Source organism: Oncorhynchus kisutch, linkage group LG11 (genome assembly GCF_002021735.2).
Source record: "Oncorhynchus kisutch isolate 150728-3 linkage group LG11, Okis_V2, whole genome shotgun sequence".
Lineage (NCBI taxonomy): Eukaryota > Metazoa > Chordata > Actinopteri > Salmoniformes > Salmonidae > Oncorhynchus > Oncorhynchus kisutch.
In genome coordinates this window covers 37,073,928-37,086,800 of record NC_034184.2, presented here as the reverse complement: position 1 = coordinate 37,086,800, position 12,873 = coordinate 37,073,928, and the positions used below count along the sequence as shown (strand labels likewise).

Sequence of the window (12,873 nt, the reverse complement as noted above, 5' to 3'; positions counted from 1 at the left end):
CGATGTCAGTGTCAACGCAACATTCTGGGCTGAGCTGCTTCCACAAACATGAAACTCACGCACCGCCTATTATGTTGTATATTTAATTTAGTTTGTTTACGGTTGGACTCGGACAGTCTGCCTGTTCTGTCAGCGGTGTTGGCAATAGGCCTAATAACGGGCTCATTTGTCAAGAGACATGGTAATTTCTGACTATGCGACTGAAATGAACACCCCCACACAATGTTTATTGAGCTTTGTACTGTTTTGTTATTACAATCAAATACCTATTTAATATAATGGAGAAATGGATTTGATTGATTGTTTCAGTCTTCTTTTTTTTTTATTCTTAAAAAAAAAACGGACCCCTTTTTCTCCCCAATTTTGTGGTATCCAATTGTTGTAGTAGCTACTATCTTGTCTCATCGCTACAACTCCCGTACGTGCTCGGGAGAGACGAAGGTTGAAAGTCATGCGTCCTCCGATACACAACCCAACCAAGCCGCACTGCTTCTTAACACAGCGCGCATCCAACCCGGAAGCCAGCCGCACCAATGCGCCGGAGGAAACACCGTGCACCTGGCCACCTTGGTTAGCGGACACTGCGCCCAGCCCGCCACAGGAGTCGCTGGTGCGCGATGAGACAAGGACACCCCTACCGACCAAGCCCTCCCTAACCCGGGCGACGCTAGGCCAATTGTGCGTCGCCCCACGGACCTCCCAGTCGCGGTACGACAGAGCCTGGGCGCGAACCCAGGGACTCTGATGGCACAGCTGGCGCTGCAGTACAGCGCCCTTAACCACTGCGCCACCCGGGAGGCCTATTGTTTCAGTCTTTTCATGAGAAACAAAAAAGTGACAATTTGTGTGACAAATGGTCAAATATTTGCTATTTAAGACCTGCAAAACAGAATGTTCTGACCTCTGCGTTTGTCAGCATTGGTTTGCAGATGCCTGGTGTGCCTAGTTTGTGACTTACAGTTTTCTTTGCCGCAGGAAGAAATAAGGATGCTTAACTTGCCTGGCTAAATAAATCATTGTCTCACCACTGTAAAAAAAAGCAGGTGTGTGGGAGGGAGTCTGCAGGGAGAATGGAAACACTGATTACTGGAGAAGATAATGTTATATAAAAACACATCTCATTAGTAGGATCTATGTCTTTTTCCATGATGATATCAGGCCAGTCTCTGGGGAGGATACTACTGTATAGGTATTCCCTTGCATGATCCATCATGCCAAACCTTTATTTGGCATGTTAGTAACTGTAATTGACACAGCTTTACTCTAAGTGATAGAAAACATGTGTAATGCTGTAATATAAAAAACAAAGAAATAAGAAAATGAAAGCAGTCCAAGATGACTCATGTCTGGTTTCGCTGTTTCCATCCTCAGATACACCTTTGAGATGAGGCCACTGTACCTGAGAGAAATACTGGTACAGCTATCATGGAATCCTTAAATTGAGAATGATACACATTTTGGCTTGCCCTTATTCAAGATTGTGTCTGCGAATTGTAATGAGAGAAGTAATAATAAGATAACTTGCTGTTTGGTATTGGTTCATTTCCAAATATCCCCAAACATACTCAGCAGATAATGCTTTTTCTTTGAGAAAATCTACTTTTTCAGGGGCAGTCATGATGTGAGATGTTGCCTTTTATAAAGCAGTGTAGGATGTAATAGATCTACAGCGTGTTGTGTACAACACAGCTCTGGAATAATATTACGGATATAGTGAAAAACATTGCTTTGACTGTTGTTTTGAAGCTCCTCACATCATCTCAATTCTCCTGTTGATTACAGTGCCAAAGGAGCAACAATGTCTGATCTCCCACGGTTATAAAGAGCCACATGTAATGAAAACAACCAAATGTTCATAGCTGCTTGTGTGAAAAGACAAGGTTTTATGCTACATGGTATTCTGTTATAGACTCACAGACCTGTACCCTGGTTTGCTTTGGGTCCATACCTCCAACCAGTGCTTAGAGTTTAGACACCTGAATGGCATTTTCTGGTTCATTTCACACAGAAGAAGATAGCCTCATACCCATCATACAGCAAGCAGAGAAAAAGGAACATATCATGTCTGAATCTGGGAGCCCAATCCCAGACACACATTCACAAATTCTCTCCACACACATTTGCACCACAATATTTAGGAACAACTTGGGTATCAGATTGGCTCGATGTAAAACTCCCAAATTTGATTACGTTTTCTTTGTTTAATTTTGCTTCTCAACACAGTCATTGTTACAGTATAATAGTGTCTGTGAACCAGCTGCCCACATAGAGACTACAGCACATTAATACCACCATACAGCAGTAAAATATGTTGTCCATTCAAGTATAGGCTACAGTCTATATCGTTGTGCATGAAATAAATCATTGAGGCACCATTTTTTCTATGCCCAACGCTACAAAGTCTACAGCATATATAGCCAATGTTTATGCCTGGTGCTGTACTTGGACACGTGTATTTTTCTGCACACCCACACAGTCTAATAACACAAGAAATCATACACAAAGTTATTTGAGGAGCAGAATATAGGCCTAGTTGCTATAGGTGTTTCTATTCAGGACTTTCCTTGTCTGCCGCGCTAGTGTGCTTGGCACAATTTCTGACCAGAGAAGGAATTCTCCAGGGTCCTGAAAGTGTCCTCGTCCGCTCGAAAGTGCGAACATTCCTCTCTTCCAAAACGCACCAGAGCGGAGAGAGAGAGGAGGGAGACACACCCGCCGGAGCTGATTGGTGGAACGTCACGAATAGAGGACCCGAACAGAGGGGCTGATAAATGATAGATGAAGGAGGAGAGAGAGCTGAGGATGCAGGTTTGGTACACAATCATCCATCGAATCGTCTCGTAACATCGCCAACTTCCACTAGCCCTCCGCTGCGGAGGAGATGTATTCCCAAAAGGACTGAATCATACATCTCTTCAAAGGAGCATCCCGCACACAGAATTCACTTCGACAGGCACCTTGATACAAGCTAGAAATGATGATTGGATCTCTCACACATGGGACAGCAGTTGTATTGATATTACTAAAAGCACTGTTTCTTGCGACACACGCCACAGAGGATGAGATCTTCACAAATCATCTCTTGGTTCAGTTGCATGAAGGTGCACATGATGAAGCGCACCAACTTGCAACAGAGCACGGGTTTCATAGTGCCCGGAAGGTAAGACATGTTAGGCTACAATGTTGCAGAAAATGTGCATAATGTAGGCTAATGATGGGTTGTCGATTCGATATTCCCATCAAGCAAATAATTTGCATTGATGAACATGTCCAGTGTTTTTGTCACTCAACTCCTTTTTTTTTTAAATGCTCATGTTTCTTATTTTTATTTATATTGCATAGAATATAAAAAATCCTATTTTGGCTATGATTTTACCAACATAAATACTTGATATGACTTCAGTTAAAACATTTAAATATGTAGCCTGTTATTTAAAGTATGCCTTTGCCTATTTGTTTTGTTTTTCAGATGACCTTCAATTAAGTTGATCTGTATCATTTATTTTGTTACATAATATCTAGGCCAATGTCGCATCATTAAGCCTTAGGCCACATTAACATAAATATAAAATCAGCCTTAATTTCTGCTAAATTCGAACATTTTGCCATCTATTTTTTATCCCCCAGTAATTTTGGAAATGAGAAATGTGGGGTGAATAGACTATGTGAATTAAGGCAGGCTAATAGCACAGTGTTAAAATTAAGGGCTTTGTACAACAAAACTAGTGGCAACTGAGCTGCCACAAACTTGAAGGAGACGAAACTTGAACTTGACTGGAGTATTGAAACACATCATCCTGAGATGTTTTGAAACATTACATGGAACATAACACCACTACATCTTGTATCGTGCAACACCTTCCCAGAGACTGGGAGAACTAACAGAAAAGATTGATAACAATATGTTTGTGTTTCTAGTCCTTTTTCCGTGCATAATTAGATACTTTCTCTTTTGGTGTTTCTCTTTCCTCTCGCTAAAGCTTCTAAACACCATTATGACATTTTGAATCATGTCCAGTGCAGAATTAGATCCCCTTTTTCTGAAATGTCTTTATGTTTAACATTGTTTTATGTATTTGATCATTTGCCATTATTTACCGTTTGGCAGGCATTGTCAAGCACAGTGTTCAAACCACCAGCAGTAACTGGAGGTTGAACTGCAAGAATTGAAGATTCTGCACTTGCCTCTTCCGTTGACAATCATGAATGTGGGAATGGATGCTGTAGCCTAGTGGTTAAAAGCATTGGGACAGGGACCGAAAGGTGACCAAAAGTCACCATTGGGCTGATGGTGAAATCCCTGAGCGGTGTCCTTCCTCTCCGGCAATTGAGTTAGGAAGGACGCCTGTATATTTGTAGCAGATGGGTGTATTGATACACCATCCAAAGTGTATTTAATAACTTCACCATGCTCAAAGGAATATTCAATGTCTGCATTTTTATTTTGACCCATATATCAATAGGTGCCCTTCTTTGCGAGACATTGGAAAACCTCCTTGGTCTATGTGACTGAATCTGTGTTTGAAACTCACTGCTCAACTGAGGGACCTTACAGATAATTCTATGTGTGGGGGACAGAGATGAGGTAGTCCTTACAAAATCATGGAATGAGTCCTTGCAACTTATAGCAAAGATTTACTTCTGAAATTATTTAGGCTTGCCATAACAAAGAGGTTGAATACTTATTGACTCAAGACATTTCTAAAAACCTAATTCCACTTTGACATTATGGGGTGTTGTGCCAGTGACACAAAATCTACATTTAATACATTTTATATTCAGGCTGTAACACAACAAAATGTGAAAAAAGGCAAGAGGTGTGAATACTTTCTGAAGGCACCGTATGCTTCATCCTCTTTCTTCAAGATTAATTAACTGAATTCTCAATGTAGAAAATTGACACCATTTTATCAGAAATCAACCGATTGCTTTCTCTTCGGATGTGGCAGTTGATCACCCATCTATTTATCCAACCACTTATTAAACAGCCCTGTGAATGCAGGCCTTGTCTGAAGAGGGAAAATTATCCCCCTGACTGTACTGCCTTGTCAAATGTCAGAATAAGAGTGTAAGTGCAATTAGCTGGAGAGCAAGGCACTGAGGCGTAGCCTAGAAATGTACAATTTTTTTTAGTACAGCATGATAACCAACCTCATTCATTCAATGCAGTGCAGTTAATGGATGGCTTAGAGTTACAAATGTTAATGCAATACTATGCAGTCCTATGTATTTTACAGTAAATCGACTCAAGTTGGGCTGGACTCACAGTCCAGCCTCTCTCATGGTCAAACCGTGGTTGATCACATGATCAACAAGTGTTGCCCTAATCTCATCAGAGATGGCTCTCCTTCCTTCTCTTTGCCCTCGTCCTCTTCTTCCTCTTCCTCTCCCTCATACTCCTTTTGCTCTCTGTCCATTGTTGGCATCCATTGTTCAAAACAGGTAATCTGACCTTTGACCTATTTATAGGCCTATACTACAGTAAAGCAGTGATTGGTTAGTCATCAGTTAAGCTATTAGTGTTTGCACATGTGAGGAGTGTGTGTGTGTGACCTTTTGAATAAGTGTAGCATTTTGATTGGTTGTGTTTGGAAAAGGAAAGCAAGTCACTTCTTGTTAGATTTTTGGGTTTAGTGAGTGAGAGGTTTCAAAAATCGTGTGACACGAAAAGATTTTGTGTGTAAGCAGTTGGAAAAAACTGTAATACCTACAGCCGGAAATTACTTTCGGATATTAGATCTGCAGTCACTCACCAGAATTTTGAGTAGAAATTCGACTTCCCTGACCTGGATCCTTTGTGTAGCTCTATTCATTCCGGGGGCTGCACCAAAATGGTGACGTCGGAGTAGAGGTAGAAAGAGTGGGGTCCTATTCAGACTCAGGCGGCGTGCATACCATCTACCGCTTCCAAGTATATTACTCGCTAATGTTCAGTCCCTGGACAATAATGTAGGCGAGCTCAGGACGAGGATCTCCTTACAGAGACTCGCTCAAAATGGAACCGGTCAGATGACGCGGATGCTACACTACAGGACTGTTTTGCTAGGATTCATCCGGGATTCATCCAATGGCATTGAGGAATACACCACCTCAGTCATTGGCTTCATCAATAAGTGCATCGACGACATCTTCCTCACAGTGACTGTATGTATATATCCCAACCAGAAGCCATGGATTACAGGCAACACCTGCAGCAAGCTAAAGGCTAGAGCTGCTGCTTTCAAGGAGCGGGAGACTAATCTGGACGCTTATAAGAAATCCCGCTATGCCCTCAGACGAACCATCAAACAAGCAAAGCGTCAATACAGGATTAAGATTGAATCCTACTACACCGGTTCTGATGCTCTTCGGATGTTGCAGGGCTTGAACACTATTATGGACTACAAAGAGAAACCCAGACGCGAGCTTCCCAGTGACACAAGCCTACCAGATGAGCTAAATGCCACTTTGAGGCAAGCAACACTGAATCATGCACGTGAGCACCAGCTGTTCTTGATGACTGTGTGATAATGCGCTCAGTGGCCGATGTGAACAAAACCTTTAAACATGGTCAACATTAACAAAGCCCCTGGCCAGACGGATTACCAGGACGTGTATTCAAAGCATGCACGGACCAACTGTCAAGTGTCTTCACTGACATTTTCGACCTCTCCCTGACATAGTCTGTAATAACTACATGTTTCAAGCAGACCAACTAAGTCCCTGTGCCCCAGGAAGTGAAGGTAACCTGCCTAAATGGTTACCACCCCGTGGTACTCATGTCGGTAGCCATGAAGTGCTTTGAAAGGCTGGTCCACAGATGACGCAATCTCAATCGTACTCCACACCACCCATTCTCACCTGGATAAAAGGAACACCTATGTGAGAATGCTGTTCGTTGACTACAGCTTAGCGTTCAACACCAGAGTGCCCACGAAGCTCATCACTAAGCTAAGGACTCTGGGACTAAACACCTCCCTCTGCAACTGGATCCTGTACTTCCTGACGGGCCGCCCCAGGTGGTAAGAGTAGGCAACAATACGTATGCCACGCTGATCCTTAACACTAGGGCCCCTCAGTGGTGTGTATTAAGTCCCCTCCTGTATTCCTTGTTCACCCTCGACTGCGTGGCCAAACACGACTCCAACACCATCATTAAGTTTGCTGACGACACAACAGTGGTAGGCCTGATCACCGACAACGATGAGACGGCCTATAAGGAGGAGGGCAGAGAACAATCAGTGTGGTAACAGAACAACAACCTCTCCCTCAATGTGAGCAAGACAAAATAGCTGATCGTGGACTACAGGAAAATGCCTATATCCTGAGGCCACTTGTACTGTAGTTTGGAACTTTAACCATTTAGACCTCAATAGAATTCTAGAATGCTGCTTAACATTACTGATAATAGCATAAGAAGCTATTATCTGATGATAGCACAACAGTAAACAAAGAGGGTAGCATGTTTCAACCCTGCAGGCACTACACAAAACGTTGAAATAAAATATAAAACATGCATTACCTTTGACGAGCTTCTTTTGTTGGCACTCCAATATGTCCCATAAACATCACAATTGGTCCTTTTGTTCGATTAATTACGTCAATTCCTGTCAATTTATAAAGCGTGTTTGATCCAGAAAAAAACCAGCTTACAAAAACGCAACGTCACTACAAAACATTTCAAAAGTTGCCTATGAACTTTGCCAAAATATTTCAAACTACTTTTGTAATACAACTTTAGGTATTTTTAAACGTTAATAATTGATCAAATTGTAGACGGGGCAATCTGTATTCAATACAGCAAGTAAACAAACCATGCGCCTTTTTACATCTTGCGCAACTCTCAATATTGTAACGTTGTTCCAGGATGTGCTTCTTCTTCGTTGCACAAATGAATAACCTCAACCAAATTCCAAAGACTGGTGACATCCAGTGGAGGTGGTAGGAACTGAAAACAGGTTCCTATCAAATATCCCATGCAAAGACAATTGAGGGAACAGTAATAAAAATAATAATTATTCTGAACAGTTAGTCCTCGGGGTTTTGCCTGCTACATAAGTTCTGTTATACTCACAGACATGATTCAAACAGTTTTAGAAACTTCAGAGTGTTTTCTATCCACATCTACTAATAATATGCATATCTGATATTCTGGCTTGAGTAGCAGGAAGTTGAAATTGGGCACACTATTTATCCAAAAGTGAAAATGCTGCCCCCTATACCTCAAGAGGTTTTAACTTAGTTTTAATAAGCACAACTTAATATGACACCACATTCATGTCAATAGGAATAACATTAATTTTGTCTTCAATTGTGTAGACACTCACTATTAAAAATATATTAGCACCCAACACAAGAAAAACCTTTATTGTATTTCAATTGCCGCAAATTTGATAAAATTACTCGGTCAAAATGTACCAAGTATAATATATTAAACTTCAAAATATTATTTAAATATTTTAAACATATTCCAAAATGGGACCAGCGAACAATATTCAGAGTATTTCAAAACCCACACAAAGTAGGCTCTTGGATTGCCAAAGCTTCTTTCTTCTGTAACTATTTTAAAATGTAGATAACCTCTCTCAGTAAGACTTAGTACAGACTAAGCATGAAAACAATTATGCCAACTTTGACAACAATTCAGTAAATTACAAAAATGTGAGAAAAATGCCAACTTTACCAAGTATTAGATAACAGACACAGAGATAAGATACAAAACACAAAAACTGTTTAGACAATTTTTTTAAGCACACAATTTCCCTATAAGATTGTAGGACAATTTCATATTTCACACTGTCATTTAAGTATTTGTATTTAGCCTGCAACGTGTCATGGAACTTTTGGAAGCACAGCCCCATCCTACAAAGTGGCACAGAACACGTAGAGGTTTCTACACATCTCCCACTCTTTGCCCTGCGTTCACTCTGGATACACATATATACACATATATTGTGTCCTTCAAACTTCACCAGGGAGTGGTCTGCTTCCAAATTATGACTAACAACTCCTCCCCTGAGCTATTTGTGGACAGAAAATACACATCTCTTTTGTCTCCTGTCAAATTTGATCATTGCTTCATCCACAGAGAGGGTTTGCCATGGGTGAAATTGTTTGGGGAAGTTGTGTTGCAATATTTGGATGAAAGACCGAAAGATTGCTTTATATAATCAGGTAAAATTTTAAGCTAACAAGGGGTAGGGCTATGCTTTTAGCCATTTTCTTTAACAAAAGCCACAATACCCTCACATACCTCCTCAATGCGAGCCCTGCATTTAACTTAACACACCAAGCTCTTCACTGACACTGACATATTTAAGGAGTGCATAAGGACTGAAGGAATTGGCTGCCAAATCTATGGAAAGTAGACTATAATTTAATATGTCAAACAGGTAGGCCTGCATCTTATTTCTTGAATAGGAAAAAATAGTTTCAGCACAAAGGCCTCTTAGCCTAAAGTCAATTTAAAACGAAGAATTTAAATGAATCAGGCCTTCTCGAATTAGCCTACTTTCAGCAGCCATGCTCTGTCCATCTCAGTGGCTGCCACTTCAGAGTAATGTAAGTGATGTAAATTACTCAAATGATGGATTCATTATGGGCAATGAAACATATTGTTTTGAATAAAATCAATTATAAAGGTTGCAAGCTTACCTCCGGTCCTTCTTCCCATCTTCGCGGTCTACTTTTCAGACTAAACAGGACATCAGTAGACCTAGTCCATGCACACAGATATTGCTTATTTTGTTCTTTTTTTAACAAATAAAGAAATCATTTTTGGGAAGAAGCCTTTGACTTGCCACCGTACACAGCGCAAAAGGCTTTACATCAGAAACAGCATTGCAGGCCGGGGCTCATGAATGGGAATGCCAATCCATTGCAATGTGTGATGCAGTGTAACCTAGTTTTATATACAGTACCAGTCAAAAGTTTGGACACACATACTCATTCAAGAGTTTTCTTTATTTTTACTATTTTCTACATTGGAGAATAATAGTGAAGACATCAAAACTATGAAATAACACATGGAGTCATATAGTAATCAAAAACAACTCCAAATATGTGATATATAGAAGTTACCACTCTTTGCCTTGATGACAGCTTTGTGCACTCTAGGCATTCTCTCAACCAGCTTAACCTGGAATGCTTTTCCAACAGTTCCAAGGTGTTCCCACATATGCTGAGCACTAGTTGGCTGCTTTTCCTTCACTCTGCAGTCCAACTCATCCCAAATCATCTCAATTGGGTTGAGGTCGGGTGATTGTGGAAGCCAGATCATCTGATGACGCACTCCATCACTCTCCTTCTTGGTCAAATAGCCCTTACACAGCCTGGAGGTGTGTTAGGTCATTGTCCTGTTGAAAAACAAATGGCAGTCCCACTAGGCACAAACTAGATGAGATTGCATATCGCTGCAGAATGCTGTTGTAGCAATGCTGGTACCTGTTACCAGTTTCATCATAGAACTTGATTGTTTTTGCGACTGCACTTGAAGAGACCTTAATCTGATGGACTGTCGTTTCACTTTGCTTATTTGAGCTGTTCTTGCCTTGATATGGACTTGGTCTTTTATCAAATAGGGCAATCTTCTGTATACCACTCCTACCTTGTCTCAACACAACTGATTGGCTCAAATGCATTAAGAAGGAAATCAATTCCACAAATTAACTTTTAACAAGGCACACCTGTTAATTGAAATGCATTCCAGGTGACTACCTCATGAAGCTGGTTGAGAGAATGCCTAGAGTGTGCAAAGCTGTCATCAAGGCAAAGGGTGGCTACTTTGAAGAATCTCAAATATAACATATATTTTGATTTGTTTAACACTTTTTGGGTTACTACATTATTCCATATGTGTTTTTTCATAGTTTTGATGTCTTTGAACACTATTATTCTACAATGAAGAAATAAAGAAAAACCCTTGAATGAGTAGGTGTGTTCAAACTTTTGACTGGTACTGTACACCATCCCAGCAGCGCAAAAAACTTGGGAAGGAAGTACATTTTCTTAGAAATATAACTTTGCCCAATGCTTCCCCGAGTATGCTCTTTGTATAGCATAGGCCTATAGCGTATACTATAGGCTATACATCATTTTATTGAGACCACACTAGGTGCACTTGATATTGCGCGCCCAGCAGCGAATCAGGGATGAGGGGAATCACGGGCACACATCGAGATACTACAATAAGCAACTCATTCTCAAAACCTGAGCAATATTAAATTTTATGACAATTTTATTACATAATATGACATGTAATCAGTTACAAATTACATAACCCTCCCCTGGACAAAAATAAATAAATACTAAACCTTTTCCCTGACTGAAATTTAAAAACCATGACCCTCCCCCATTTTCATCTGGGTAACAATTGTTTAAAGTTTGACCGTTCCCTGCTAATGTTAGCCAATTAGTTACCGGTAGAAACAGGAGGATACAACAATCTTGTTAGCTGGCTATGTAAACAACTATCACTGCAAGTCAATATCATTTCAGTGCCACTGCATAAGCTTTTACCATAACATGTCAGCGAAGCAAGCTGTCAAATTAATAGGAAAATGAAGTAATATGAATATCTGTAACTAGCAAGTCCAACAGATAAACACTCTATTTCGTGGAGAGCTAGCTGGTTGTCTGTATGGCTAATGTTAGGTAGTGAAAGTGACGGCTTCACGCTTCATGAGCGCAGCACACAACTTTTCTAGCTAGCCTGACAGAAAAATCTGGCAGTTAGCTAGCTAGTTCGCTGTCTATACCAAGCAGCTTGGTCCTTTTCCATATAAATTACTTTGGTAGAAACAAGACAAAATAATCAACAAGTTAGTATAAGCCTACTTCATAAATATGCTCCACTGCTGATGTACTCACCAGTATCAACCTGGTGATCATGACAGGACTTGCTAATCTGAGAGCTATTCCCCAAGTTTCACAGCATCAAACTTCGTTAACACCAAATATCTGCTGTTTACTTGTTTCACTCACCTCTACATCATCATCGCTTTCAAAGTGAAAGGAAGTGTCTGAATCCGTATCACCAACCAACACAGCCTCTTGCACAATGATATGTTGTGGTCGCTTCGGTGCCATCATTTTGAGTAATAAAGTGAAAAAAAACATTAGAAGACAGCATACCCTGCTTCAAGTCAAGTTAAATCAAAATCAAATGTATTGGTCATGTACACATGTTTAGCAGATGTTATTGAGGGTGTAATGAAATGCTTGTGCTTCTATCTCCGACAGTGCAGTAATATTTAACAAGTAATATCTAACAGTTTCACATCAAATACCAAAAATACACGTACATCTAAGTAAGGAATGGATTAAGGCTATTTCTTTCCTTCTTAATGCGTTATCCCTCTAAGAATTATTGCGGAGAAACGGAATTTGCCATGTCCGCAGCGCGCCGTTTCACCCGGCCTTGAACGGCTTAGTGGAGCGGGCTGTGCAGACACTGAAAGAGGGGCTCAAAAAGATGACTGGGGGAACCATCACAACGAAGCTCTCTCGGTTCTTGTTCCAGTATCGCATCACGCCACAATCAGCAGGACAGGCTCCAGTTGAGATGTTGATGGGCAGAAAGCCAAAAGCTCACCTGGATCTACTGCATCCAGACATCAAAGTACGAGTGGAACGGAAGCAGGTGAAACAAACAAGAGAGACAAGAGAAACAAGAGAAACAACAAAGAGAGACATGACCACCACACGAGGGAGAGACAGTTAAAACCCAATGACACTGTCTACATCCGCAACTTCACAAGCAGCCAATGTTGGTTGCCACGTACCATTCTGAGACAGAGTGGCCCAGTCTCCTTTGTGGTCAAACCGACTGATGGACGAGTCATGCACAGACACCAGGACCGCATTCGCCTGTGCTATGACAAAGAAAATGCCATG

The 12,873-nt window shown here is 40.9% G+C and overlaps 1 protein-coding gene across 1 annotated transcript in view; it reads left to right on the top strand.

The window, feature by feature from the left end:
* The first annotated feature begins 2,766 nt into the window (after positions 1–2,766).
* Positions 2,767–12,873, top strand: part of LOC109899106 (neuroendocrine convertase 2) — a 74,316-nt gene continuing 64,209 nt past the window's right edge. Inside the window, exon 1 of the mRNA XM_020494161.2 lies at positions 2,767–3,160. Within this exon, the coding sequence (XP_020349750.1) occupies positions 2,975–3,160 (186 nt within the window). The 5' untranslated portion in view covers positions 2,767–2,974. The remainder of the gene's footprint in view (positions 3,161–12,873) is intronic.